At 49.7% G+C, this 25,584-nt stretch overlaps 2 protein-coding genes and 1 long non-coding RNA gene across 3 annotated transcripts in view; 1 reads left to right on the top strand and 2 right to left on the bottom strand.

The window, feature by feature from the left end:
• Window positions 1–3,228, bottom strand: part of LMF1 (lipase maturation factor 1) — a 138,991-nt gene extending 135,763 nt beyond the window's left edge. The window contains exon 1 of the mRNA XM_033074316.1: window positions 3,024–3,228. Coding sequence (XP_032930207.1) covers window positions 3,024–3,228 — 205 coding nt within the window. The remainder of the gene's footprint in view (window positions 1–3,023) is intronic.
• Window positions 3,229–6,749: 3,521 nt separating this feature from the next.
• LOC117003632 lies at window positions 6,750–9,904 on the bottom strand. Its single transcript, XR_004419522.1, has 2 exons — window positions 9,555–9,904; window positions 6,750–8,576 (listed from the first exon to the last, which is right to left on the bottom strand). It is a non-coding gene; the product is annotated as an uncharacterized LOC117003632 (long non-coding RNA).
• Window positions 9,905–10,618: 714 nt separating this feature from the next.
• Window positions 10,619–14,943, top strand: SOX8 (SRY-box transcription factor 8). The gene is made up of 3 exons (XM_033074508.1): window positions 10,619–11,297; window positions 12,296–12,534; window positions 14,020–14,943. The coding sequence occupies exons 1-3, from the start codon at window positions 10,852–10,854 to the stop codon at window positions 14,739–14,741; spliced, it is 1,407 nt and encodes a 468-aa protein (XP_032930399.1). The 5' UTR covers window positions 10,619–10,851; the 3' UTR covers window positions 14,742–14,943.
• The last annotated feature ends 10,641 nt before the right edge of the window (window positions 14,944–25,584 follow it).

The following is a 25,584-nucleotide window of genomic DNA, read 5'->3' as shown; positions in this document are numbered from 1 at the left end:
CACTTAAAAATGATTTAGAAAGAGGGTGAAGGGAGCAAATAATGCACATTTGTTGTCCAGAGCTTTGGGACCAGCTATTTACCTGTAAGAGCACTTCCAACAAGACCTCAAAGCATTTCTGGATTGCCACAACATTGATCCCTGTCACGGGGAGCAAACACACAGGGCAGGACCAGGATGGAAAAGCTGCAAATCTCCAAGTGACACTTGGCCAAACCTCTGCCTGCTCAGGTGAGAGCCCACCTGAAGAGCTCCTCCAGCACTGGGAGGACCTGGAGCTGCTGCAGAGAGTGCAGAGGAACCAGGATGAGCAGGGGGATTGGGAGAAGAGAAACTTTGGGACAACCTCACTGTGGCCTGAAGGAGCCATCAGGAAACACGGAGAGAAACCATTCCCAAGGGATGGAGTGACAGGATAATGCTCTAAGGACCAAACCTCACAGAGCCCCTTCAGCTGGATGCTGAAAGGATTTATTCCCTGCCCTCCCACTCCTCCAGCAGCAGGTGGGGTTGGTCTCTGACCTCTCCAAACGCTCAGATCCTCTCCCACCTCCCATCTCCAACCTGCCTCTCACACAGCAGCTGCTTTGCCAGGGACTTCCCAGGCTCGGGCTGCTTCTGGAAAACCCCTTCAAAAGACACAAAAAAAGAAGGGGAGAGTTGTTCCAAGCCAAGAGGGAGGGGGAGAAGGGAGGGCACACAGGAGGACACTCCACACCTGCCTTGCTCTGCCTGGCCTCCTTCCACACGGGAAGATCCTCAGGGAAAACATCTCCAGTGCAGTGAACTTGGGGATGGGGTGGGGGCAGGAGGGAGGTGACAAACCCTCAGATCACTGAGGATCACTCTGGGGTCACTCTACACCCCAAATCGTGTTTCTCACCTTCCCTGTCCCACCCAGGAGAGGAACAATCCCTCAGCTCCCCAAGGAGCTCCGCTCACATTCCCCCACACCTCAGCACAAATCCCTCCCTCCAAGGCTCTGCTGCTCAGCCCAGCAGGAAGGAAAGGGTTACACATAAAAGGGTGAAATGAAAGAAGGGGGGAAACCATCCCAGGGCTGAGGAATGTCAAACTGTCACAACGGCATCAGCCGTCTCCTCAGCGAGTCTGAGCCTGGGCGCGCGCGGAATCGCCGCGGCTGCGAGAGAAATCAGCTGTCACCCTAAACGCTTCCATCTCCACAAAAAAACCTGCAGGAGCAGCTTGGCACAGAGGCACTGAATTGTTTTCTGCTGTTTCTAAAGCCAGGCTCTCCAAAGAGATCAAAGAGCAGCCCTCCTTCCCTCTGGAGCATCCGCAGGCTGTGTCTGTCGGGGGGAATGTGCCTGCTCACAACCTCTGCAGCTCTCACACAACGAGCACTTTCCACCCCACAAATTCCTGTGGGGCACCTCTCCTGCACTGCTGCCAGGAGGAATCTCACCTGGCTCCAGCCAGGTCTGGGTTCCTGGCTTTGGCTCATTGGGTTCACCCCAAACCAGCAGCAGAGCAGCCCAGGGCCTGAAGCCAAGCACAAGTTGCACAACAAGCAGGTGAACTTTTCCTCTCCTCCGCTTCTTCCCTTAGCAAGAGACACAAACATTCTCCTGCCCTGCTCCTCCCAGCTCCACTACCCCAAATCCTCCCTCTGCCCCCCCATTTTCCAAAAGCTCTCCTCACTCCACACTGCAGAAGCGTTTTGGGGTCTCCCCCTCACCATTCAGCCATTCCCTGGTGTTCCCCTTTCTCTCTCCCACTTGAAAAAGGCTCCACAAAGAATTCTCCCTCTTTTTTAGCATCCCACATTTACTCACCAACCTGCATCCCCTGCTCCAGCCCCCTTTTCTCCTGCAGTCCATCAAGTTCCAATCTGTAACTCCCCTGACCCCCAGTCAGATCCTTGTTCCCCACCTCATTGTCCCCAGTGTCCCACTCACCACAAAGCTCCCACACCTTTGATTTCCCCAATTCCCACCCCTCCATCCAGCCCTGCTCCCCTCCCACACCCCTCCTGGAACCAGGTGTGGCACATTTATCACCCCAAATCCAGCACCAGGCTCCACCGAAGGCACTGCACAGAGCACTAATCAGTTTTTCATAAGGAAACTGCAAACTGAGCCACGGGAAACTCAGCAGCCTGGATTTACACACGGGGGAATATCGGAATCGCTTTCATTTTGACTGAAAGAGTCATAACCTCGCATTTCACCGAGAGCTGAAACCAAACTAGAACCAGAGCACGTGTCAAAACCATACGAAACTACAACTTCTGCATGGTTTTGATGCAAAATAATCTAAGCAGGCTGGCAGGCTACAAATTCTAACGATTCTGTGGACAAATCTGGGGCAAGTTTAGAATTTGTACCGTAGTGTGTTACTTGTCAGTTTTGGTTTCACTGTAAATATTTTTAAGCCGAGCACCAGCGGGCTCTGAGCACAGCTCTCAGTGCCAAAGCAAGAGGCAAACGAGCACGGCAGAGGATGGAAACTGCTTTTAATGGGGAATATTTTAAAGTCGTGTCACTCTAGGTCGTGGGTGTTGGCAGTGTTGGCACCCAGGGGTGGCATCTGTCCCTCCAGGAGTTCCTCTCTTTGCACTGTCAGCTCACAACTCAAAAGGAAAAGGATGAGCAGCTCCAAAAAGTGTGAACAAACTTCTCCTTCCAGCTCCACCAGCTTTTCCAGCATCACCAACCCCATCCAGCCACTGGCCACGGGGTCCTCAATCAGTGGAAAAGAAGAGAATGAAAGCATATGCAAAGCTGGAGGAGATCCACAATGATCCTAAAATCATGGAATATTCTGAAGTGAGAGGGACCTGCAAGGATGATCGATGTACAGGACATCCCCAAGGATGTCACTACGGGCTTGGGAGCTTGTCACCACCGGGAAAGTGCTGATTCTCTGGTGGGGAGCTGCTCAGTGCCCCAGCACCCTGGAGGGATGGGGAAAAACCTTTCCCTGCTGTCCCCCAACCCTCCCTGGCACAGCTGCGGTCACACTCGGGGACACGGCGGGGACAGCGCCCGCCCGGCACTCACAGTACAGGAAGGCAATGGAGCGCAGCAGCACGATGCGGGTCAGCCAGAAAGTGCCTGGGGAGAGCGGCGAGGCCGCGGAACCGAGCCCGGGCTCGGGGGATTCAGCGGGAGCCGCTCCCGGAGCTCCGGACGGGGATCGGGCCCGGCCCGTGAGGCGCTGCCGGAGCCCCGCGCTGGGCGCCGCCATGTCGGGCACAGCGAGCATGTGCGGGCCGGCGGGGCGGGCCGGCAGGAAATGGGGAAAAATGGGGAAAAATGGGCAAAAATGGGGAAAAATGGGGGAAAATGGGCAAAAATGGGCAAAAATGGGGAGAAACCCGGCAGGAATGGGGAGAATTCACTGTAAAGCAGCGCTGCTGTGTCGGGCACAGCCAGCATGTGCGGCCCGGCGGGGTGGGACGGGGGGAGAGCGGGGAGAAGGGCAGGGAATGGGGGAAATTGGAGAGAAATCGGCAAAAATGGGGAGAAATCGGCAGGAAAGGGGAGAAACCGGCAGGAATTGAGAGAAACTGGCTGGAAAGAGGAGAATTCGCTGTAAAGCAGCGCTGCAGTGTCAGGCACAGCCAGCATGTGCGGGGAGAAATGTGAGGGGACACGGTGGGGAAAAACGGGAGAAATGGGCAGAAAATGGGGGAAAATGGGAAAATTGAGGGGAAATCGGGATGAAATAGCGGAAAAGAGGCAGGAAAGGGGAGAATTCATTGCAAAGCATCGCTGCCGTGAGGGGCACAGCGAATGTGTGCGGCCTGGTGGGGAGGAGTGTGAGGGGACACAGTGGGAAAAAATGGGCAGAAATGGGGGGAAAACAGGCAAAAATGGGGGAAAAACAGGCAAAAATGGGGAAAAACCAGGCAGAAATTGAGAGAAATGGGTGAAAATTGGCAAAAATGGGGGAAATGCTCTGCAAAGCAGCATTGCTGTGTCGGGTACGGTGATTGCGTGAAGCCCAACAGGGAGGAATGTGAGCGGACACAGCAGGGAAAAGAGGGAGAAAATGGGAAAAATGGGCAGAAATGGGGAAAAAAATGGGCAGAAATGGGGAAAAACCAGGCAGAAATGGAAAGAAATGGGCAAAAATGGGGAAAAACCAGGCAGAAATGGGGGAAATGCTGTGCAAAGGGGCGATGCCACGACACGCAGCGAACATGTGCGGCCTGGTGGGGAGAAATGGGAAAAAAGGGGAAAAAAAGGGCAGAAATGGGGAAAAACCAGGCAAAAATGGGGGAAAACCGGGGAGAAGTGGAGATAAACAGGATAAAATGAGGAAAAATGGGGGAAATGCTGTGCAAAGCGGCACTGCCGTGTCAGGCACAGCGAGTGTGTGCGGCCCAGCAGGGAGGAACATGAGGGGACACAGGGATGGGGAGAATTCTCTGCAAACTGGTAAGGAAATTGAAAGTTTTATTAAAAAAAAAATAAAATAAGTGGTCAGTGTGGCTGTGGAAATGGTGAGGTCTGGAGCATCTCTGCAATGAGGATGTGGGAGCTGAGAGGGGATCCCCTGCATCCAAATATTTCCATGGGGTTTGGAGGAGGATGCTGGGCTCTGGTGATGCTCAGGAGGATGAGGAGTGATTAAGCAGCTAAACCAGAATCCAAATTGCAGAATATTCTGGTTTGGAAGGGACCCCCAAGGATGATGGAGTCCCTTTGGTGAATGGCTCACTCAGGGGTTGAATCCACTGCCTTGGGGTTAGCAGCAGTGTGCTCGCACTGGCTGAGCTCAGGATGGATTAACACAACAAATTACACCTCAAAAGCTCATCCAGTTCCAATTTTAGGCACCTTCCACCATCCCAGGGTGCTCCAAGCCCTGTCCAACCTGGCCTTGGATGCTCCCAGGGATCCACAATTTCTCTGGGAATTCCATCCCGGTCCTTCCCCACCCTCACAGGGGAGAATTTCCTCCTAAAATCCCATCTAAATCCGTGATGCTGCCACGATTTTTACTCTAAATAATTTACAGACATCAAACACATGGAGTTCATAAACAATATTTTTGAGCATAAACATACATTGAGTCTCCCCTTAGTAAACACCTCCGTGCCTGGTCGCTGAGAGAGCATTTGCTATCAGGTGTAACATTATTCAACACTTCTCAGCCTCTAAACCAGTCCCTTCTAAATGCCCCTTTTGTTTTTCCAGTTTCCCATCACTGCTGCTCGCATTGTTCTCCTTAAGAAAAAAAAATAGAAAAAAAATCCCACATAATGGTGCATTGTATAGGGAAGGAAAAATCAGCTGTTTGTTAAAGAACACTGGGATAGTGCAGCTCTGCTCTCCCCTTGGATCAGCCTCGAGGTTTGGAGAGGAAAATTTCAATAGATGGGAGCTAATGGTTTTCTTTGTGGGGTCTTTTACAGCAAATTCCACGTGAGACAGGGATGTCTGTAAAACAAACTGGATAATTGATGAAATTACTGCTGGCAAGTGGAGGGTTTAGGTTAAAGATTTAGCAAAAAGGGGAAGGGGATGCTGAGCTGGGTCAGTTTTTATTCCTGGGGTCACCACGGTGGGGTGGTGGCACCGCTCTGGGGACATGGTGTGTCAGGAGCACCTTCCAACAGGACAAGCTGTGCATTTTAAGCCTAAACCAGCAGAAATATGTTGTTACTAAAAAGGACTCAATTCAGAAGCCCTTTCCTGGAAGATGATTCAGGCCAGAAAGAAAAACATGTGATAAACCAGTAGATCAGGACTCCAAATGACGTCTTTTCTGCCCCAAATGTGACTCGAGGATCTTTGTGTCAGAATATTCTGTGATTTCCCAAATCCTTTTGTGGGGCCCATCACCTGTGCTGGCTTTTCTGCTCACTCCTCGATTTATTTTTTTTATTTTTTTATTACCAGGCAACTTCAGGAAAGAAAACCCCCGAGCAAAAATAACTCAGACAAGGCACTTCAGAGCCAGGCTTGGAGCCTCCCAAGCCTCCAGGGGAAAGAATTCATGAATGCCAGGCGGGCAGGGGCATCATTGATGCTCATCTTCATTCAGCAGGCCGCCCCCCACGCCACGTCCCCTCTTTTGCTGTGTTCCAAACCAGCTGCAGCAGTGCCAGGGGAACAAGCCTTTACTGTCACAGCAGGCAGCAGCTGTCCCCAGCAGCGCCCCAACCCCGCTGCCCGGCCCTGGCACCCGAAATCGCTCTGTGTTCATTCAGGCCTGGCCTTTCGCCCCTCTGCCTGCCAGGATTTGGGTTGAAAGGGAGCAGAGAAAGCTGAAATCGGGGGTTTGGAGGCAGCAGGAGCACGGGGGGCTGCTCTGAAGAGAGCAGACATTGAGCAGTGAATAATGCAGGCACACACCGAGCGCTCAGCTGCGTTTGCTGAAGGGGAGATGGGCACGGCACAAAGAATTTGGGAGCTTCTTTTTGCTAAGCTGTTTTTTCCCAGCAGCAATAATTCTTCCCTTTAAAATCCTTGATTTTCCCCTGTGGAAATCTGCCCTTAACTCCAGGATTAAGGCTGGGAAGGATTTTTAGATTTTTTTTTTTCTCGTGTATTTGTGTAGGTTAATGAGGAGGGGCTGGTTCAAGCAATTAATAATCACAATAATCATAATTAATCACAGTATTTTGAGAAGATGCCATCCAGGCTGTGCAGGAGGAAAGAACAGATCCTTTGCCAACACCTCACCTGACATTTAATGTGTAATTAATTCATGTGTGGGTTTTGATCCTGCAAAAACATTTTTTGGTTTCTTGCTGGCATCTTTGAATACTTGAATAAATAGCAAATAAACTTTATTCAATACATTTCGGATAAAAACATTGACATCAGATGCTCAAACCTAGAAAATGATTTAGGAACCCCAGACACTCCTCTCTATTTGCACTCCAAGCAGGAAAGAGAGAGATCAGTGGAGTCAGGTTTGCAGAGGTTTTTCTTAATCCACACCAGGTAAATATTCATGTTGGAAAAGAGCTGCTGCAGGTCACAGAATTGTGGGATTGGGATAGAAAAAACCCTTGGATCATCCAGTGCCAAGGCCACCCCTGACCCCTGTCCCCAAGTGCCACAGCCACACAAGCTCTGTGTGAGGCAAGGCTCATTTTGTGTGAGCAAAAGGCAAATTTTGGACCTGAAGTGACCTGCAAGGAATGGAGCCACTTAAATTTAGCCTTAAATTTGTGTGAGCAGGCAGTGGAGCCTCCCAAGCACCCAGTGAGAAGTGGGACCCAGCAGTATTGTCCAGCTTGAGGACAATTAATTGCAATTAAAACAAGCTTTGAAGTTACCACCTGTCTTTTTACTCCTTCTTTTCAGATTACCCCGAGTTTTTCTGGAAAGGCTTGAACATTGTTTCACAGCAGCCTCAGAGCTGCCACATCCTCTGGGCTGAGCATGAATCCTGCAGGTGTCAGAGGCTGATTTCACCACCACAGGTTCCTCTTATCTGATCAGGGTTTGTTTTTAATTCCTCATAAAGGGGAATTAAAGCTCTTTCTCTTTGCTCCTTGGAATTCCCACGTGCAATCTGCTGGCAGCTTGGGATAAATGAGAACTTTCCCCCTTGGTCAGAGGAAGGATGGAGGAACTGTGTGTGCATCCCAGAGCTCCAGAGATTCCATGTGCTCTCATCCTCTAAAAATGCCTTCCCTGGCTGCCACTGGAAAGGAAATTTTTCCTTGCTGGCAGCAGCAGGGCTGTGCCTGCTCTGGAGCCAATGCACACACTCTGTTGTTCCTGCAGGAGGAAGGGGATGGAGCACAGAGCCGGGCTGGGAGCTCGGGCAGCCTCCATCCCACAGGGATGCTGAGCATTCCCGAGTGGGATGTGACAGGGCCAGGCACACAGAGCTTGCATTGACTGCCTGATTCCCAGAAACACTGGCTGAGCTGGCCAGGAACTTTATCAGAGGCCACGTCAGAAAGTGAAGCAATATTCCAAATATCAACCTCTGCCGTGCCCACTGTGTCAGGAAAAGCTGGAGCTGTTCCCCAGATCCTCTCTGAACTGGGTGCACTGGGCAGCAGGAAGCTGAGATCCCTCCTGGATGAGCCCCCTGTTCCTGGGAATGCTGTGTGAGGCCAGGATGACACAGCCTGTGGGATCCTGCAGGGATCCCTGGGCAAACATCCCCCATCCTTTGTCATACAAACCCAGACCCCGCAGCACCAACCCACTGGTTCCCTGAGCGTTATCTCATCCCATCTCATGGCTGAGTGAGCTTGTCAGGACAGCAGAGCAGCTCCAGGTGCTCCAGCTCCCTCCTTGCCCTGCTCTCTGGGAGCTGTGCTCATCCCCCAGGAGTGAAGAGCACGGAGTGGTTGGTGCAGGATCAGGGACGTGCGGCAGGACACGTTCCCTGCCCCGCTCTAGGCACGGCCTCATCTCTGCAAGAAGAGGAAACAACCACCCAAAGTCATCTTCCTGCTTCTACCTGGGCTGGACAAAGAGGAATTCAAACCTGTGGGCTGGGAAATGCAATTCCCTGCCTCAGGCAGGGCTGGGGAGCCCTGGAAGGCAGCGGCGAGCAGGGAAGAAAACCAACGTGCGTAATTCTCCAATTCCTCCTGTCCTTGGGGGCTTCTTGTGCAGGAATCTCTGGAGCTGAAGACAGGGAGCAGAAAAAAAGGGATTCTTGTTCCCACTGCTACCTCCAGAACTCCGAGCATCCCACAAATCCCGTCCCAGCCTCAGTCACGCACTGAGGTTGGGATCTTCCGAGGAAGGTGCTCCACAGGAGAGGCTGGATGGACTAAAAATAGCGATTATTGCTCGGACCCAGCCCTGGCTGAAGGGGATGAAACACTGGAATTCTGTGAGGCGAGGTAAACTGCCCAATGAGACAGGATTTATAGCAGTATACATTAATTATGTGTCGCAGGAGAGGGGAAAAAAAGATTTCCCCAAGTGTCCAACAAAGTCACCAATCCACAGCCCAGGGAGACAAACTCATCCCCAATCTCATTAAGTTTTAGAAGAAATTTTCAATTATTCCTTATTAGCAATTCCAACATATTTAGTTCGCCTTGAGCCTTAAAATATTTTTTTTCAAGCCGCTTTGAAAATTGTATTTCAAATATAATTCTGCAAATGGAAAGCTGAAAACTGGAAAAATTAAAGTTTGGGGTTTTTTTTAAAATAAAATTAAATCCTGCTTTACCATTTGAGGGAATAAATGAATTTTCACATAGAAGGCAGATGGATGTTTGGGCGCATTTTAACACATTAAAATTCAAAGTATACAGTTTATTTATTACACATCACAGTAATTAAATTAAAAACACCACATTCCTGGTACTTTTTACATGCTGGAATGCTTGAACCCAATTTCATATTTTCCCCCTCTCAATCTTATACATGACCCTCTCTTTTTCCGGGGAGAAACAGCAGAAAAAAACAGAATTTGGGGAGTTGCTTTTATTTCCCCCCTCTCCCCCCAGTCTCAATTAGAAGGCTGAATTCTTCAGATAATTAGAATCAACTGCTCCAAATAAACGCTGGAAGAGCCGGGCTGGCTCAGAAAGGGGCGAGTTAAATGAAGATTTTGGGGTCGCCCTCCCTTTCCCCCATACAAAGGCTCACCCCGAGTGCCGCATCCTCCTCCAGCCGGGACCTCCCGGGCGCTCCCGGTGCTCGGGCCCGATCCCGCTGCGGGAAGAGAGGAGGGACAGTCGGGGAGGGGACACGGAGGGGCTCGTGTGGCTTTTTAGCAGCAATTCCCCGATTTCCTCCGCTGGAGAGAGCGCTCGGAGCTGCGGGGATGCACACGGAGCTGCCACCAAAAACCCCTCGGGAAGGTTTAAAAGAACCGGCCCCGCTCCGCGCCCCTTCCCCACCGCTCCATCCCGCACCCTAAAAAATAAAAATATCCGAGATCCGGGCGGGGAAACCCCCGCAGGATTTAGAGCGGAAAAAGCAAAAAAGCACAGAGGAGCCGATCCCGGCAGCGAGACCCTCGGGGGGCTCCTCAGCCGGGACCCTTGGAGGGTCCCTCAGCAGAATCCTCAGCCCATCCCTCAGTAGAATCCTCGGGGGATTCCTCCGTAGGATCCTCGGCCGGGAGCCTCAGCAGGACCCTCGGAGGATTCCTCAGTAGGATTCTCAGCTGGGACCCTCAGCACGACCCTCGGGGGGTTCCTCAGCTGCTTCCTCAGCAGAACCCTCAGCAGAATCCTCGGGGGATTCCTCCGTAGGACCCTCAGCCGATCCCTCGGTCAATCCCTCAGCAGAACCCTCAGCCACCAATCCCTCGGCCGGTCCCTCAGCTCAGCCACCAACTCCTCGGCTACCAATATCCCAGCCGGTCCCTCAGCTCGACCACCAATTCTCCGGCTACCAATCCCTCAGCCGGTCCCTCAGCTCGACCACCAATTCTCTGGTTACCAATCCCTCAGCCGGTCCCTCAGCTCGACCACCAATTCCTCGGCTACCAATCCCCTCAGCCCGCTCCCCTCAGCTCCGGCCGCGCGCACCGCGGGCTCTGAGGCGGCGCACGAACGCCACGGCCCCGCCAGCCCTGCCCCACGCCCCTTATTCAAATGAGCGCGGCCCCTCCACCAATGGGGAGCGGCGCTGGGGGCGGGGCCGCTCGCCCTGCCCTTAAAGTAACTTGTTGCCAGGGGCCCCGCTCCGCACTGGACGTGGAGCGCGGCGCGGGCCCGGCAGCGGCGGCAGGACCGGCTGCGGAGCGAGAACCGGGGGAGAAGGGGTGGAGAAAGCGCAGCGCGGATTTTTGAGCGTTCCGTGTCTTTTTTTCCCCCTTCTAGAACTTTCTGGTTTTTATTATTTTTTTTTTTTTTTCGCTCGTCCACCCCGCGCGCCCGCGGAGGGTGCGCGGGCACAGCGCGCTCGGCCGGCCCGGCTCTGCCGCCCCCGCCCGATGCTCAACATGACCGAGGAGCACGACAAAGCGCTGGAGGCTCCGTGCAGCCCCGCGGGCACCACCAGCTCCATGTCCCACGTGGACTCGGACTCGGACTCGCCGCTCTCCCCCGCCGGCTCCGAGGGGCTGGGCTGCGCCCCCGCCGCCGCCCCGCGCCCTCCCGGCGCCGCCGCCGCGCTGGGGGCCAAGGTGGACGCGGCCGAGGTGGACGAGCGCTTCCCCGCCTGCATCCGCGACGCCGTCTCGCAGGTGCTCAAGGGCTACGACTGGAGCCTGGTGCCCATGCCCGTCCGCGGCAACGGATCGCTCAAGGCCAAGCCGCACGTCAAGAGACCCATGAACGCCTTCATGGTGTGGGCGCAGGCCGCCCGCAGGAAGCTGGCGGACCAGTACCCGCATCTGCACAACGCCGAGCTCAGCAAGACCCTGGGCAAGCTCTGGCGGTGAGTCCCGCTCGCAGCGCTCCTTTAGAGCTTTGTTTCTGTGCGTTGGTTCCTCGGAGCGGTTCGATGTGCGATGCCTGCCCCGAGCATCCCGGAGGACGCGGAGGTTGCTGCTCCGAAAATGCCCCGAGCGGGGTTTTGGGCAGCCCGGCTCCTGCTGGATTCTCGCTGCTCCATCACGGACAGGCACAAACCCTTCCTTTCCCTGCGGCTTCCCCATCCCCACGCGATGAGACTTTTTTAATCACTTGTTTTATGGCTTTTCCTATTTTTTTTTCCGCTTTTGGCTCGCTCGATGCTTAACAAGCTATAAACGCGACTAAACTCATTTTTAGCGGTTTTTTTAACGAGCTTCCTAATTTGCCTGCTTATCTGCTGCGTGCTGCCTGGGGATGCAAACTTTTATTTGCTGGGCAGCATCCGAGCCTGCTTTGCTTTTTTTTTTTCCCCCGAACCACGTTTTTCCGTGTGGTTCATCCTGTACCTAATTCCCATCTTTCCTGCCTGCCCAGGCCAGCGATGCTCCCGCTGCGGTCTGAGCCTCCCCAAGAGTTTGCCAAGAGAGGTTTGGGCAGGGGGCAGAGAGTTTGGAAAGCAACAATCCCATCCCCGGTGCCTTGGTGGTTTCTTTGTAAGCACCAAACAAAGCTGGAAATGTTTGTGGCGGTGAGGGGGTGGCATTTGCGGGGCAAACGTGGGAATTCTATTTTGTAATTGCGTTGGAAATGGGGAAGGGGGATTTTGTTTTGCCCAGTTGCCCTTGTCTGTAGCGGTCGGGTTTTTCATGCTGCTGTAGTTGGTATTTTTTGCCGTGAATTTTAACTCCTTTTTACTTCTGCTAATTAATTTTGTAGTTAACTTGCTGAGCGCTCAGATCCCCGCACGGGAAGCGAGGATGCACGAGTCTGAAAACAAGAAGAAAACTTTTAAGGAAAACACCCTAATTTTACCTTCCTTTTTATTTTTCCTCTCTCTCTTACTAAAACAACCGACCGCAGTTTGCTGAGCGAGAACGAGAAGCGTCCCTTTGTGGAGGAAGCCGAGCGCCTCAGGGTGCAGCACAAAAAGGATCACCCGGATTACAAATACCAGCCCCGCAGGAGGAAAAGCGTCAAAGCCGGCCAGAGCGACTCGGACTCGGGGGCTGAGCTCAGCCACCACGCCGGCACCCAGCTCTACAAGGCTGACACGGGGCTGGGGGGCTTGGCTGACTCCCACCACCACGGGGACCACGCAGGTAAAGAGAGGGAATTCTGTGCTTGGGGTGGGATGGGGTCCCAAACACAGCTAAAGGGAGATATTCCCATGCTTTGGGGTGGGATGGGATCCCATACACAACTAAAGAGAGGGAATTCTGTGTTTGGGGTGGGATGGGATCCCAAACACAGCTAAAGAGAGGGAATTCTGTGCTTGGGGTGGGATGGGATCCCAAACACAGCTAAAGGGAAAGGTTCCCGTGCATTGGGATGGGTTGGGATCCCATACACAGCTAAAGGGAAAGGTTCCCGTGCTTTGGGGTGGGATGGGATCCCAAACACAGCTAAAGGGAAAGGTTCCTGTGTTCCCTGTGCTTTAGGATGGGGTCCCATACACAGCTAAAGGGAGGGATTTCTGTGTTTGGGTTGGGATGGGATCCCATACACATTTAAAGGGAAGTGTTCCCATGCTCCCCGTACTTTGGGATGGGATCCCATAAACAGCTAAAGGAAGGAATTCCCATGCACCCTGTGCTTTGGGGTGGGATGGAATCCCATACACAGCTAAAGGAAGGTGTTCCTGCTGCTCCCCATGCTTTGAGGTGGGATGGGATCCCTCTGTGCACAGCCACAGGCAGGACTTGTCCCAAGTGCTTGGGAGCGTGGTCGTGGTTTCCCTTGGAGTGCCATAGGGAATCCCAAAGCACTGGATCTCCCTGGGTGGGGAGAAGGAGTGGTGGGGTGGTTAGGGTGAGTGAGAGGCAGAGCTTCCCAGCGCTGTGCTGACAGATTCTGGGAGGGTCCTGCAGCCTCAGGTCTCACTGGGATCACAGCCCTGGATTCCTCTGCCTCAGGAGAGCCACAGGGAGAGGATGAGCTCCTTCATGGGGTTCACTCTGAATCCACCCCCTGGTTCTGGGAGTTTGTGCTGCCAGAGTGTCCTGCTGTGTCCCAGGGTGATCCTGGTGGGCTCCCAGCTTCATCCCATCCCCCATGTGGGACACTCACCCCAGGTGGGATGTGGTCATAGGGGGACATCACCCATGTCCAGCCCTGCTGCAGATTTCAATCCCCAGAGAGGGCAATAACAGATGGGTGAAACACATTTATTGAATGGTGGCAGAGCTGGGTGTTCTGCAGTCCCCAAAAAGAGTAATAACAGATAGGTGAGACAGATTTATTGGATGGTCAGGAGTTGGGTGTTCTGTAGTCTCTAAGAGGAGTAATAACCAATAGGTGAAACACATTTATGAAATGGTGAAGGAGCTGGGTGTTCTGTAGTCTCTAATAAGAGAAATAACCACCAGGTGAACACATTTATTGAATGGTGGCAGAGCTGGGTGTTGTGTGATTCAAAAGAGAGAAGTAATAGATAGGTGAAACACATTTATTGAATTGTCAAGGAGTTGGGTGTTCTGTGGTCCCCGATAAGAGCTTTATCAGATAGGTTGAACACATTTATTTGATGGTCAGGAGCTGGGTGTTCTGTGGTCACTGCTGAAGCCTCGCTGTCCCTTCCTCCCCAGGCCAGCCCCACGGGCCCCCCACACCTCCCACCACCCCCAAGACCGACCTGCACCACGGCGGCAAGCAGGAGCTGAAACACGAGGGCCGGCGCCTGGTGGAGAGCGGCCGCCAGAACATCGACTTCAGCAACGTGGACATCTCAGAGCTGAGCAGCGAGGTCATCAACAACATGGAGACCTTCGACGTGCACGAGTTCGACCAGTACCTGCCCCTGAACGGGCACGCGGCGCTGCCGGCCGAGCACGGCGCGTCCTACGGCGGCTCCTTCGCGCACTCGGGCGCGGCCGCGCAGGTGTGGACTCACAAGAGCCCGGCCGCGGCGTCGCCGGCGGCGGCAGAGCCGGGCCAGCAGCAGCAGCAGCAGAGGCCTCACATCAAGACGGAGCAGCTGAGCCCCAGCCACTACAGCGAGCAGCCTCACGGCTCGCCCGCGCACTCCGAGTCCTACGGCTCCTACAGCCAGCCCTGCGCCACCTCGGCCGCGCCCGCCGCCGCCGCCGCCTCCTTCTCCAGCTCCCAGTGCGACTACACGGACCTGCAGAGCTCCAACTACTACAACCCCTACCCTGGCTACGCCTCCAGCCTCTACCAGTACCCCTATTTCCACTCGTCCCGCCGGCCCTACGCCACCCCCATCCTCAACGGGCTGTCCATCCCGCCGGCGCACAGCCCCACCGCCAACTGGGAGCAGCCCGTCTACACCACGCTCACCAGGCCTTAAGGGATGCCCTGAGTTTCCCTGGAATTATGCACTAATGAAGGAATGAGGAGGAAGAGCGTGGAATGTTCCAAAGTGCCTCCCCCACCCGAGCCGCTGGGAACTTCTGCTCGTCGCCACCTTGCTGAGAAAACTCCCCGAAAGGACAGAGCTCTATTTTATTTTATTTTATTTTTTTTCTTTGATTCGTAGGAGTTAAGAAATTTAAAAAAAATAAAAACTACAACAAAAAAAAGCAACCAAACAAAGGACTAAAAATTTAAAACGAGATGAAAAGCAAACAAACAAAAAAAACAAAAAAGGAAAAGGACCGGCGATGCCTTTTGAATAAATGAAGGACAAAATGTTCGACTCCTCTGGGAGGACTGAGCCAAACTCGGGGCTGGAAGTTTGGCCAAGTGCAAAACGTGGAGCAGGGGGTGGGCAGAGAGAGGGGGAGACAGAACCACAACACCACAAAAGCTGTTTGAGACTTTCAGGGTCTATTGCAATGCGAGGAACGGACCAACCTTGAGGGCAGGAACTCACTGGGACCAACAGGGATGAGCCCCAAAATCCCAGAGAATCCCGTGGGAAGAGTCTGATGGGACCAACTCAGTGTCTGAAATGTTTGTTCACAATTTATTTTTAATTTTTAGGAGTTCTTCTAAGCAAGGTTTGGCTGTAATTAACATTTTGTTTCGGTTCTTTTTTGTTGTTTTTTTTTTTTTTTTTGAAGCTTCAAATGTTTTTTGGTTGTTTTGTTTTGGGTTTGTTTTTTTTTTTTTTTAATCTGTTAAATATGTATTTATGTTGTGTATTATTTTGTCTTTTAATTAATGAAGTAATTTTGTGCAAAACGGATAAGAAAAAGTAGAATTTTTAAAAGATTTTTAAAGGTGGGGGAGGGAGCCTAAAAAATAGTGGAGATGATACAATAAACTGGTGTTATGAGTCTATAGATTTTCCTTGGTTTTTGGGTTTTTTTCATTTTGGAGCCGTGCTGGAGAGAGGGACTGAAGGAATCCGCCTGGAAGCTCCTCTGGGAATGGCAAATAACGAGGGGGGGAATCACCAATTCAGCTGGGAGGCTCCACAAAGGGCAGGTGATTTTCTGGCCACCCATTTTGGGGCTGTAAAATTCAGATTTCAGGAGTCTTGGAAGGCTTTCAGAAGCAGGACTGTAATTCCATGAGAAACCATCGACTTCTGCTTTAATTTTGGCTTCTAGGGACCAGATATCATCCATCAAGCTGTGAAACTAAAATCTCCTCCACTAAAAAAAAAAACAAAAAAATGGGTTTAGGGTACTTAGTTTTTAGACTAATATTTCATTGATATATTTCTACTTCTTCCATTGTATGCTGAGCATATAAATAACCATCTATTTTATGGGAACTCGTGCCTTTAAAAGCCTTTGTAAATCTAAAGCCGCCTTTCAGAGGTTATTCATCTTTTTACCTTTTCTACGTTTCCTACTCTTTTTTCTAAAAAATATTTTTTTGCATATTTTCCTTTGGGGAGGTGGGGGGGAGGGAGGGGCTGGGCTGGGGGAAAAGACAAGAAAAGCTCATTTTTATGCAATCTATTTTTCTGTATAAAGTTTTGAAAGACTTTTGGTTGTTACTGATCTGTTCTCTTCACTCGCTTCTGACTAAGCAATGCTAACTTTTGTACAGATCCATTTGATAAAATTAAAAAGTGCTTTTTATCAAGGATGTGTTCTGTTTTCTTTCTGCTTGAGGCTGTTTTCTGTGCTGGGAAAAAAAAAACTAACTGGGAAAACAGCTTGGAAGGTGATGAAATCTTCAGAATAAAATATTTTCATCAAGGATTTCTTTTCCTTTTAGTCTGGATTTTTTTTGTGTCTTACTCTGAGATTTTATTTTTTGAAATACAGATAAATTAATTTGATTTTTTTCCTTTACAAAGGGCATTTCCATGCCCATAATCCCAAGGATTTCATGGGATTTCAGACTGCTCACATGAGGCTGGCTTTGCAAGGTCAGCCCGTGTGGTTTCAGCCCCAGCTGATTTTCCTTCTGCAGCAAAGTTACAGGAAGAAATTCCCTTTTTCTTGCTGAATAAATCCTTGTGAATTATGAGAGCAACAAAATTATATGTTGCATGTCAAGCTTGGTTTATTCTTTTTTCAACACAATCATTAAAATTATTACATTTGCAACTTTTATTTTGGTTTTTTTCCAGAAAACATTCACTCGCTTTGTCCGGGGAGCAAAAACTCAACCTGAGAGGGGGGAAAAAATTAAAATTTGGGGAATTTCAGCCCTCCCTGCTCGAGAGCAGAGGCTGGAACAGGAGGGGGAATGGATGTGCTGACAATTAATGAAGCTGCAGCCCATTAAGGAGGGCTGGGAGCCCAATCCCACGCGGAATTTGCCGCTCGCAGCCGCTGCCAAGAGGGGCTGGAAGGCGACACCATTTTCATTTTCTCCCTGCTCCTTTTTCCAGAGCTCCTGGCAGGAGGATTCGCTTCCAGCCCGAGCCAAAGTGCAGAGTAATTCCCTTCCCTCCCTCCCGTGACACTGCACATTTCGCTTCAATCCTCGTCTTCTCCTGGAAAATGGAAATGTTTGGGGTTTGCCCTCTCTCTGGGTTTGTCTCTGAGCCTGCTGCTTTCAGGGGGGGAAAAAAATGGGGAATAAAAGGTGGGATGGGAATGTTTGTGGGAATGAGCTTTGCTTTCTCCTGGGTGGCTTTGCTGGGAGCTGATAAAACAAAATTGAAATGCCTGCGTGTGCTGAAATGGAGAATGGCCCAAAGTAACGACGTTGAAAATGGGAAATCACCCCAAAATAACAATGTTGAAAATGGAAAATCACCCCAAAATAAGGACATTAAAAATGGAAAATCACCCCAAAATAAGGACAGTGAAAATGCAAAATCACCCCAAAATAACGACGTTAAAAATGGAAAATCACCCCAAAGTAACAATGTTGAAAATGGAAAATCACCCCAAAATAAGGACATGGAAAATGCAAAATCACCCCAAAATAAGGACATGGAAAATGCAAAATCACCCCAAAATAACGACATTAAAAATGGAAAATCACCCCAAAGTAAGGACATAAAAAATGGAAAATCACCCCAAAATGTTACAGATTGCTCTGCAGCATCGCTGGGTCCTGGGAGAGCACAGGGAAGATGCATCCCAATCTCTTCCCTGTGTCCTGTCCCTTGTCCCCGTGCCGTGGGTGACACCCAGTGCCACGTCCTTGTCCCCAGCTCTCACCCCAAGGGTTCCACCTCCCCCCCAGGCAGCTCCTCAATCACTCGCTGGCCCCACTTCCCAAAAACCTGGCAAAAATAAATTGAATTTTTAGTGGTATTTACAGAAATAAAGTAATTAAATTGTGTATTATAATATAGGTCTGTATTGTAATTAATTGTATATTATAATATAGATCTTATTGTATTTTACCATGGAATTGGGGTTGGGAGGGATCCATAAGGATCATGGAAGACCAAGCCTGGTATATTATATTATATTATATTATATTATATTATATTATATTATATTATATTATATTATATTATATTATATTATATTATATTATATTATGTTATGTTATGTTATGTTATGTTATGTTATGTTATGTTATGTTATGTTATGTTATAGTGTTATATTTATTATATCTGTTATATTTATTGTATATTATATCTATTATATATTATACATTACATATTACATAGGTATTAGATAGCATATTTATATTCTATATTCTATATCCTATATTTATATTCTATATTCTACATTCTACATTCTACATTTTATATATATATAATTTTTTTTTTTAGCTCTATATTCTGTATTTTAGATCCATTCCATTCCACAGCTTTGAGGGGAGTCAGGAGCTTTGGAATCATCAAATCCTGGGATGGTTTGGGTTGGAAAGGAACTAAAAGCTCATCCTGGTCCCACCCTGGCCTTGGGCACGGCCAGGGCTGAGGATTGGGAGCAATTCCAGGGATTTTTGGGGCTGGTTTGGGTTAAACTCAGAGATGCTGCAGAATGGAAGCTCAGGAAGGTGCCAGACAGGTAAAAACAGCATTTGGGGTAAAACTCAGGGTTTAGGGTGTGCTGGACATTCCCAAGATCTCCAGAATTCCATTCCCTCCCCCTCCATTTACACTCGCGGCATTTCCCATTTCATTTCGCTGAGAGACAAACCCAGCTCCATTTTTACCCAAAAAAAAGCGCGTATTTTTCCCAGAAATGCTGCTCCCAAACTGCATTTCCCCTCCTTGTGCTGCCCTTTGGAGCAGCAGGGTTCTGCAGAGGATTTTGCAGGAGCGCTCCTGAATGGCAGCATTGTGCGCGCGGCGCTCGGCGGCTCCGCAGAGCCCATGAGATCAGGTGAAACCCGCGCTGCCTCCTGACCCCTGGCAAAAAAACCTTCTCGAGATAATTGCATGAAATCCACGGGCGAGAAACCCCCTCCATTTTATTTTTGGAGCAGGGAATAAAGAGTGTTGCTGTTCAGCTCAGACAAGAAAGAGGAAATTAATTTTATAGACCATATCCACATTCTTTCTGCAGGCTGGAAAATAAAAAGTCCCTTCCCATCCTCGTTGTTTTGATTTTTTCCTGGAGTGACATCAACTTGTGTCACACTTTTTAAATTTTTTTTTTTTTTGTTTATGGCAAAGAAATGATTAAAGAGCATTTATATGGTGGCCTTGAGCTTTAATAAACTTCCACGTGGGGATGTGGATCGACCTCCTCCCTGTGCCACCTTTGTATTCCCATTGCCAGGGCTGGATGTTCCTTCTGGCCTGGGATTTAGGGGGGAAAAAAGAAATAAAAATAAAAATTAAAATTAAAATTAAAATTAAAATTAAAATTAAAATTAAAATTAAAATTCCTGGAAATTTGATGCTGTTGATGTATTCCAGGAGGGCAAGAAAAGCTCTGGGAGATTTTGGGAGCTGCACATCCAAGCCCATCCAAGGAGGTTTGGTGGCCAGGAGAAGGTTTTGGTGGCCAGGGGAAGGTTTTAATGGCCAGGATGAAATTTTGGTGGCCATGGGAAGGTTTTGGTGGCCAGGGGAAGGTTTTAGTGGCCATGGGAAGGTTTTGGTGGCCCCAGCGTGGCACAGCCCTGTCCCCACCGAACCAGGATGAAATTCCCTTTGGGAATCCTTTAAGGAAACTCCAACATTTCCTTATTTCCATCCTTCAGGGCTGTGAGTTTGGATTGAGGGCTCTGATTTAGGGCAAATTCCTACACACAAATTGACCAGGGCCTTTTTCCCAGAAATAATTGGGATAAACGGGGTGGCTGCTGCTGGAATCACAGCTCTGCCCCTCCCAGGCTTGGAAGAGCTGCCAGCATCGCTGCTGAGCCCTGTTAAACTGTTCCCATCTGGTCCCAGAGCCCAGGCAGCCCCAGTGTCACTGCAGGCTTGGGCTTGACCTGATTTAGGGCAGCCTGGGTTAGGAAAGCCAGTTGGACACACTGAGTCAGGTTTAAAAGCTCCTTACTTCAGTTTATTTCAAAATAGGGATGAAAACCAAGCTGCTCCCAATCCAGAATGAGATTCCCTTCGGCTTTGGACCTGCTCTGGGCTGGGCTGGTTTGGGGATAGTGAGGCAAAGTCAGCTCTGGGGTGGGAGGGGAGGGCCAGGAGGGATGGGGAGCAACACACCTGCCCCAGAACAACCTCACCCCTGCCCCAGAACAACCTCACACCAATCCCAGCATGAAACCTCACACCTGTGCCAGCATGGAACCTTACACCAATCCCATCCCAAATCCTCACACCAATTCCATCCCAAAACCTCACACCTGTCCCAGCACAGCACCTCATACCTGTCCCATCCCAAAACTTCACATCAATCCCAGCATGGAACCTTACATCAATTCCATCCCAAAACCTCACACCAATCCCAGCATGAAACCTCACACCTGTCCCATCCCAAAACCTCACACCAATCCCAACATGGAATCTCACATCCATTCCATCCTAAAACCTCACATCTTTCTCATCCCAAAACCTCACACCTGTCCTGTCCCAAAACTTCACATCAATCCCAGCATGGAATCTCACATCCATTCCGTCCTAAAACCTCACATCCATCCCATCCCAAGACCTCACACCAATCCCAGCATGGAACTTCACACCTGTCCTATCCCAAAATCTCACATCCATCCCAGCATGGAATTTCACACCAATCCCATCCCAAATCCTCACATCCATCCCAGAACCTGACATCCATCCCATCCCAGCACCTCACACTGATCCCATTCAATCCCCTCACATCCATCCCAGGATGGAATTTCACTCCCATCCCATCCCATCCCATTATCCCATCCCATTATCCCATCCCATCCCATCCCATCCCATTGATCCCATCTCATCCCATCCCATCCCATCCCATCCCATCCCATCCCATTGATCCTATCCCATCCCATCCCATCCCATCCCATCCCATCCCATCCCATCCCATCCCATCCCATCCCTGTATCCCATCCCTGTATCCCATCCCTGTATCCCATCCCATCCCTGTATCCCATCCCTGTATCCCATCCCTGTATCCCATCCCTGTATCCCATCCCATCCCTGTATCCCATCCCATCCCTGTATCCCATCCCTGTATCCCATCCCTGTATCCCATCCCTGTATCCCATCCCTGTATCCCATCCCTGTATCCCATCCCTGTATCCCATCCCAATCCCATCCCATCCCATCCCATCCCATCCCATCCCATCCCATCCCATCCCATCCCATCCCATCCCATCCTCTCTCTCCCTGTCCCTGTCCCTGTCCCTGTCCCTGTCCCTGTCCCTGTTTCTGCTCTATGCTCAGGCAGCGCTGGCACTGTCAGTGACATTAAACCATCCCCAACTCCTCTCCCCTCCCCTCCCTCACCCCCCTCCTCCTCTTCTCCTCACTTTTTTTTTTTTTTTTTTCCTGGTACCCATCGAAATTCCCAGCACGGGGCTGGGAAAGGGTTAAACATTTGGAAAGGTCTTGTTTGAGGTAGAGTGAATTTTAACCACCACACACATAACGAATGCGCAGCAGCCTGAATTGCTGGTGAGGAGCCAAGAGCACAAGAGAGGAGCTGCTGAATTTTAATGATTCATTATTGCATGGAAGGCCTTTGTCTTCCTTTATCCGGTGCACAATAAAAGAATTAATTGGACAGAAAATGGCAGGGCAAAGAACTGACAAGTCATTAAGGGGCTCTGAATGGCTGATTAGGTGCACATTGGGGGTGGAATTTCAACTGCACTGTTGCAGCAAGGGCTCTGGAATAATAATGGCATGGCACAGTTTATATTTTGTATGCAGTACCAGAAAGGCCTTTCTGTCGGCATTGTGGGGCTATTTATTCTGCTGTCTATTTAGCCATTGTTGGCATTGTGCTGCCAATAAGAATGCGCAAACAAAGTTGGGATTTTTTTTTTATTTAATTTTTTTTTTTTTTTGGCGGAGGGGGGGGAGTTTGGATTTCAACTTCAAAATAATTGGGGAAGCAGAATCTCGCTCCGTGCGTGGTTTTATTAATTTTGCTCTCTCTCTCTCTCTGTGTGTGTGTGTGTGTGTTGAGGACTGGCTGTAAATATTTAGACTTGCCAGAAGGAGCTTCATTTAGCAGGAGGAAAAAAGAAGGAATAAACTTCTCCTGCCTTTTTTTTCACTTTTTTTTTTTTAATTTATTTTGGTTTTCCCCCATTCCCAACGAGCCTGCAGAGCCTTGAGCAGCTGCTGGAGCCCCCGTGGTGGAGAAAAGGCCGGGCTTGGGGCACTGAGCACTTCCCCATCCCCAGTGCTGGGGATGCAGCCCCAGGAGAAGCAGCCAAGTGGAATCATTGGTCGCTAGGAAGTTCCTGGGACACCTCACGCTCCTGCCACAGCCGCTCTTGTTGTTGTTCTGTTGTTTTTGTGGAGTTTTAATCAAACCCACACACACACATGGGAGGGGGAAAGCAGGAATAGAATCCCTGGGTAGGTGTGATTGCCATGGGGAAAGTGCTTGGATGTTAAAGGATGAGGAACAGCTTTTCTTCCTTTCCTTTCCTTTCCTTTCCTTTCCTGGACTGGACTGGACTTGGATGGTTTGGGAAGGACTGGGATGGATTTGGATGGATTTGGATGGACTGGGAAGGACTGGGATAAACTGGAATTGACTGGGATGGACTGGAATGGAGTGGGATGGACTGGGAAGGACTGGGATGGATTTGGATGGATTTGGATGGACTGGGATGGGACAGGGATGGACTGGGATGGGACTGGGATGGACTGGGAAGGACTGGGATGGGACAGGGATGGACTGGGATGGGACAGGGATGGACTGGGATGGGACTGGGATGGACTGGGAAGGACTGGGATGGGACAGGGATGGACTGGGATGGGACTGGGATGGACTGGGAAGGACTGGGATGGATTTGGATGGATTTGGATGGACTGGGATGGGACAGGGATGGACTGGGATGGGACTGGGATGGACTGGGAAGGACTCGGATGGAGTGGGATGGAGTGGGATGGAGTGGGATGGACTGGGATGGATTTGGATGGACTGGGATAGACTGGGATGGACTGGGATGGATTTGGATGGACTGGGAAGGACTGGGATGGGACTGGGATGGATTTGGATGGACTGGGATGGATTTGGATGGACTGGGATGGACTGGGATGGATGGGGATGGACTGGGATGGATTGGGATGGACTGGGATGGACTGGAAAGGACTAGGATGGACTGGGATGGATTGGGAAGGACTGGGATGGACTGGGATGGATTTGGATGGATTGGGATGGACTGGGATGGATTTGGATGGATTGGGATGGACTGGGATGGGACTGGGATGGACTGGGATGGACTGGGATGGATTGGGATGAACTGGGATGGACTGGGATGGGACTGGGATAGACTGGGATGGGACTGGGATGGACTGGGATGGATTCCAGCTCTACCTCCCCATCCCAATCCATTCCCAGTCAGAGAGGGGAGGGATGTGTGCTAAACACAGAAATAAAAAATAAAAACCACAAAGAGAATAGAATAGAATAGAATAGAATAGAATAGAATAGAATAGAATAGAATAGAATAGAATAGAATAGAATAAAATAAAATAAAATAAAATAAAATAAAATAAAATAAAATAAAATAAAATAAAATAAAATAAAGTGGGAAGGTAACTGGTTCCACTGGAGTTTGTTCTTCCTTCAGCTTCTTAACAGTGTGAAAGAAGAAAAAAGTTATATTTAATATATTTAATATATTTAATATATTTATATGCACTTATATAAAATATATGTTTAATAGATATTTAATTTTTATGTATTTAGTCTATCTCATGTCATTTTGTTTTGGGTCTTCCCAGGGATAAATTTCAAAATCTTCAGAAGAATCCACTCAAACCAGGATCAATTCTGAGTTATTGGGTCTACCCAAGGATAAATTTCTAAATAATTGGGAAAATCCACTCAACAGTGGATAAATTCTGAGTTTTTGGATTTTCCCAGGGATAAATTTCTAAATCTTTGTAAAAATCCATTCAAACCAGGATAAATTCTGTGTTTTTCAGTCTACCCAAATATAAATTTCTAAATAATTGGGAAAATCCACTCAAACCTGAGTGTTGGGTCTTCCTATGGATAAATTTCAAAATCTTTGTAAAAATCCACTCAAACCAGGATAAATTCTGAGTTTTTGGATTTTCCCATGGATACATTTCTAAATCTTTGTAAAAATCCATTCAGACCAGGATAAATTCTGAGTTTTTGGATTTTTGGCTGTGTCCCCATCCCACCCTTGGGATTTTCCTTGGAAATGTCTCTCCCCCATCCCACCCTTGGGATTTTCAGGGAATTGTCTCTCCAGGGATGCTCCCCCAGCTCCCAGGGCTTGTCCTGAGCTCCCAGCCCAAACCTCAGCACAGAATTTCCATCCCCAAACGCCTCCAGCAGCATCCCCAGGATTTTCCCTTTTCCCCAATTACAGGGATTTGTTTTTATGGCCACCACGGGCTCGTTCCAAACCCGGCCAGCTCAGGAAAAGCTTCCACAGGCTCTTGGATCCGAGCTCTTGGAGCTTTTCCTACAACAAATTACCCATTATTTGCTGGTTCTTATTTAATTATCCACCAGAAGCTGCAGATATTTCCCTTGCACGTTCCCTGGGAGCCAGGAGAAGGCTCCCAGTGCACTCCCAAGCCCCCAAACTGGGAACAGTGGGATCTGTGGGATGTGTCCCAGGTTCTTTGGAGCAGAATATTCCCAAATATTGACCAGGAGGTGAATTTTGGCCGAGGTTTCTCCAGCCCAGCCTCCCCTGGGAGCTCAGAGCACCTCTGTGTCCAACACCTGCTTCACTTTTTTTGGGAAAAAAATCCTGGAATTGCCTCAAAGCTCAGCTGGACACAGGACTGGGAGGGATTTGAGGCATCTGTGGGCTGAGCTTCAACCCTCAGGGAGTTTTGGAAAAATGGGAAATTGGTGCTGCTGGCCTCTTGAAGAAGGTGGAAAATAAAGATATTTCTTGGGTTCTTATCCTCAGGGTGTTTTTCCTGGCCTGAGGTGCATCCCACGGAGCAGCAGGGATGAGCTTTGGGAAGCAGGAATGTTTTAATTCCTTTAAAACCAGTGAGTTTTGCCGTGGATGTCCCTGGAGAACCCCTGACCTTTGGGAATGAGCTTTGCCTCTGCTCAAAGCTGCTCTTGGTCCTCTCTCCCAACCCTGGAATGTTTCCCCATGGATTCCCTGTTGGAATAATTCCCAATTCTGCCTCCACCACAGACACCTGATGGTGCTGACTCCCATTTATTGGAGAGCAGGGATGTGATCTGCTGCTGCCCACAGAATTCCACCCCTTTCCCCACTGGAAATCAGGGATT

The sequence above is a fragment of the Catharus ustulatus genome, chromosome 16 (assembly GCF_009819885.2).
Source record: "Catharus ustulatus isolate bCatUst1 chromosome 16, bCatUst1.pri.v2, whole genome shotgun sequence".
Lineage (NCBI taxonomy): Eukaryota > Metazoa > Chordata > Aves > Passeriformes > Turdidae > Catharus > Catharus ustulatus.
The sequence above is the reverse complement of the archived record's forward strand: the minus strand, read 5'-3'. Positions and strand labels throughout refer to the sequence as shown.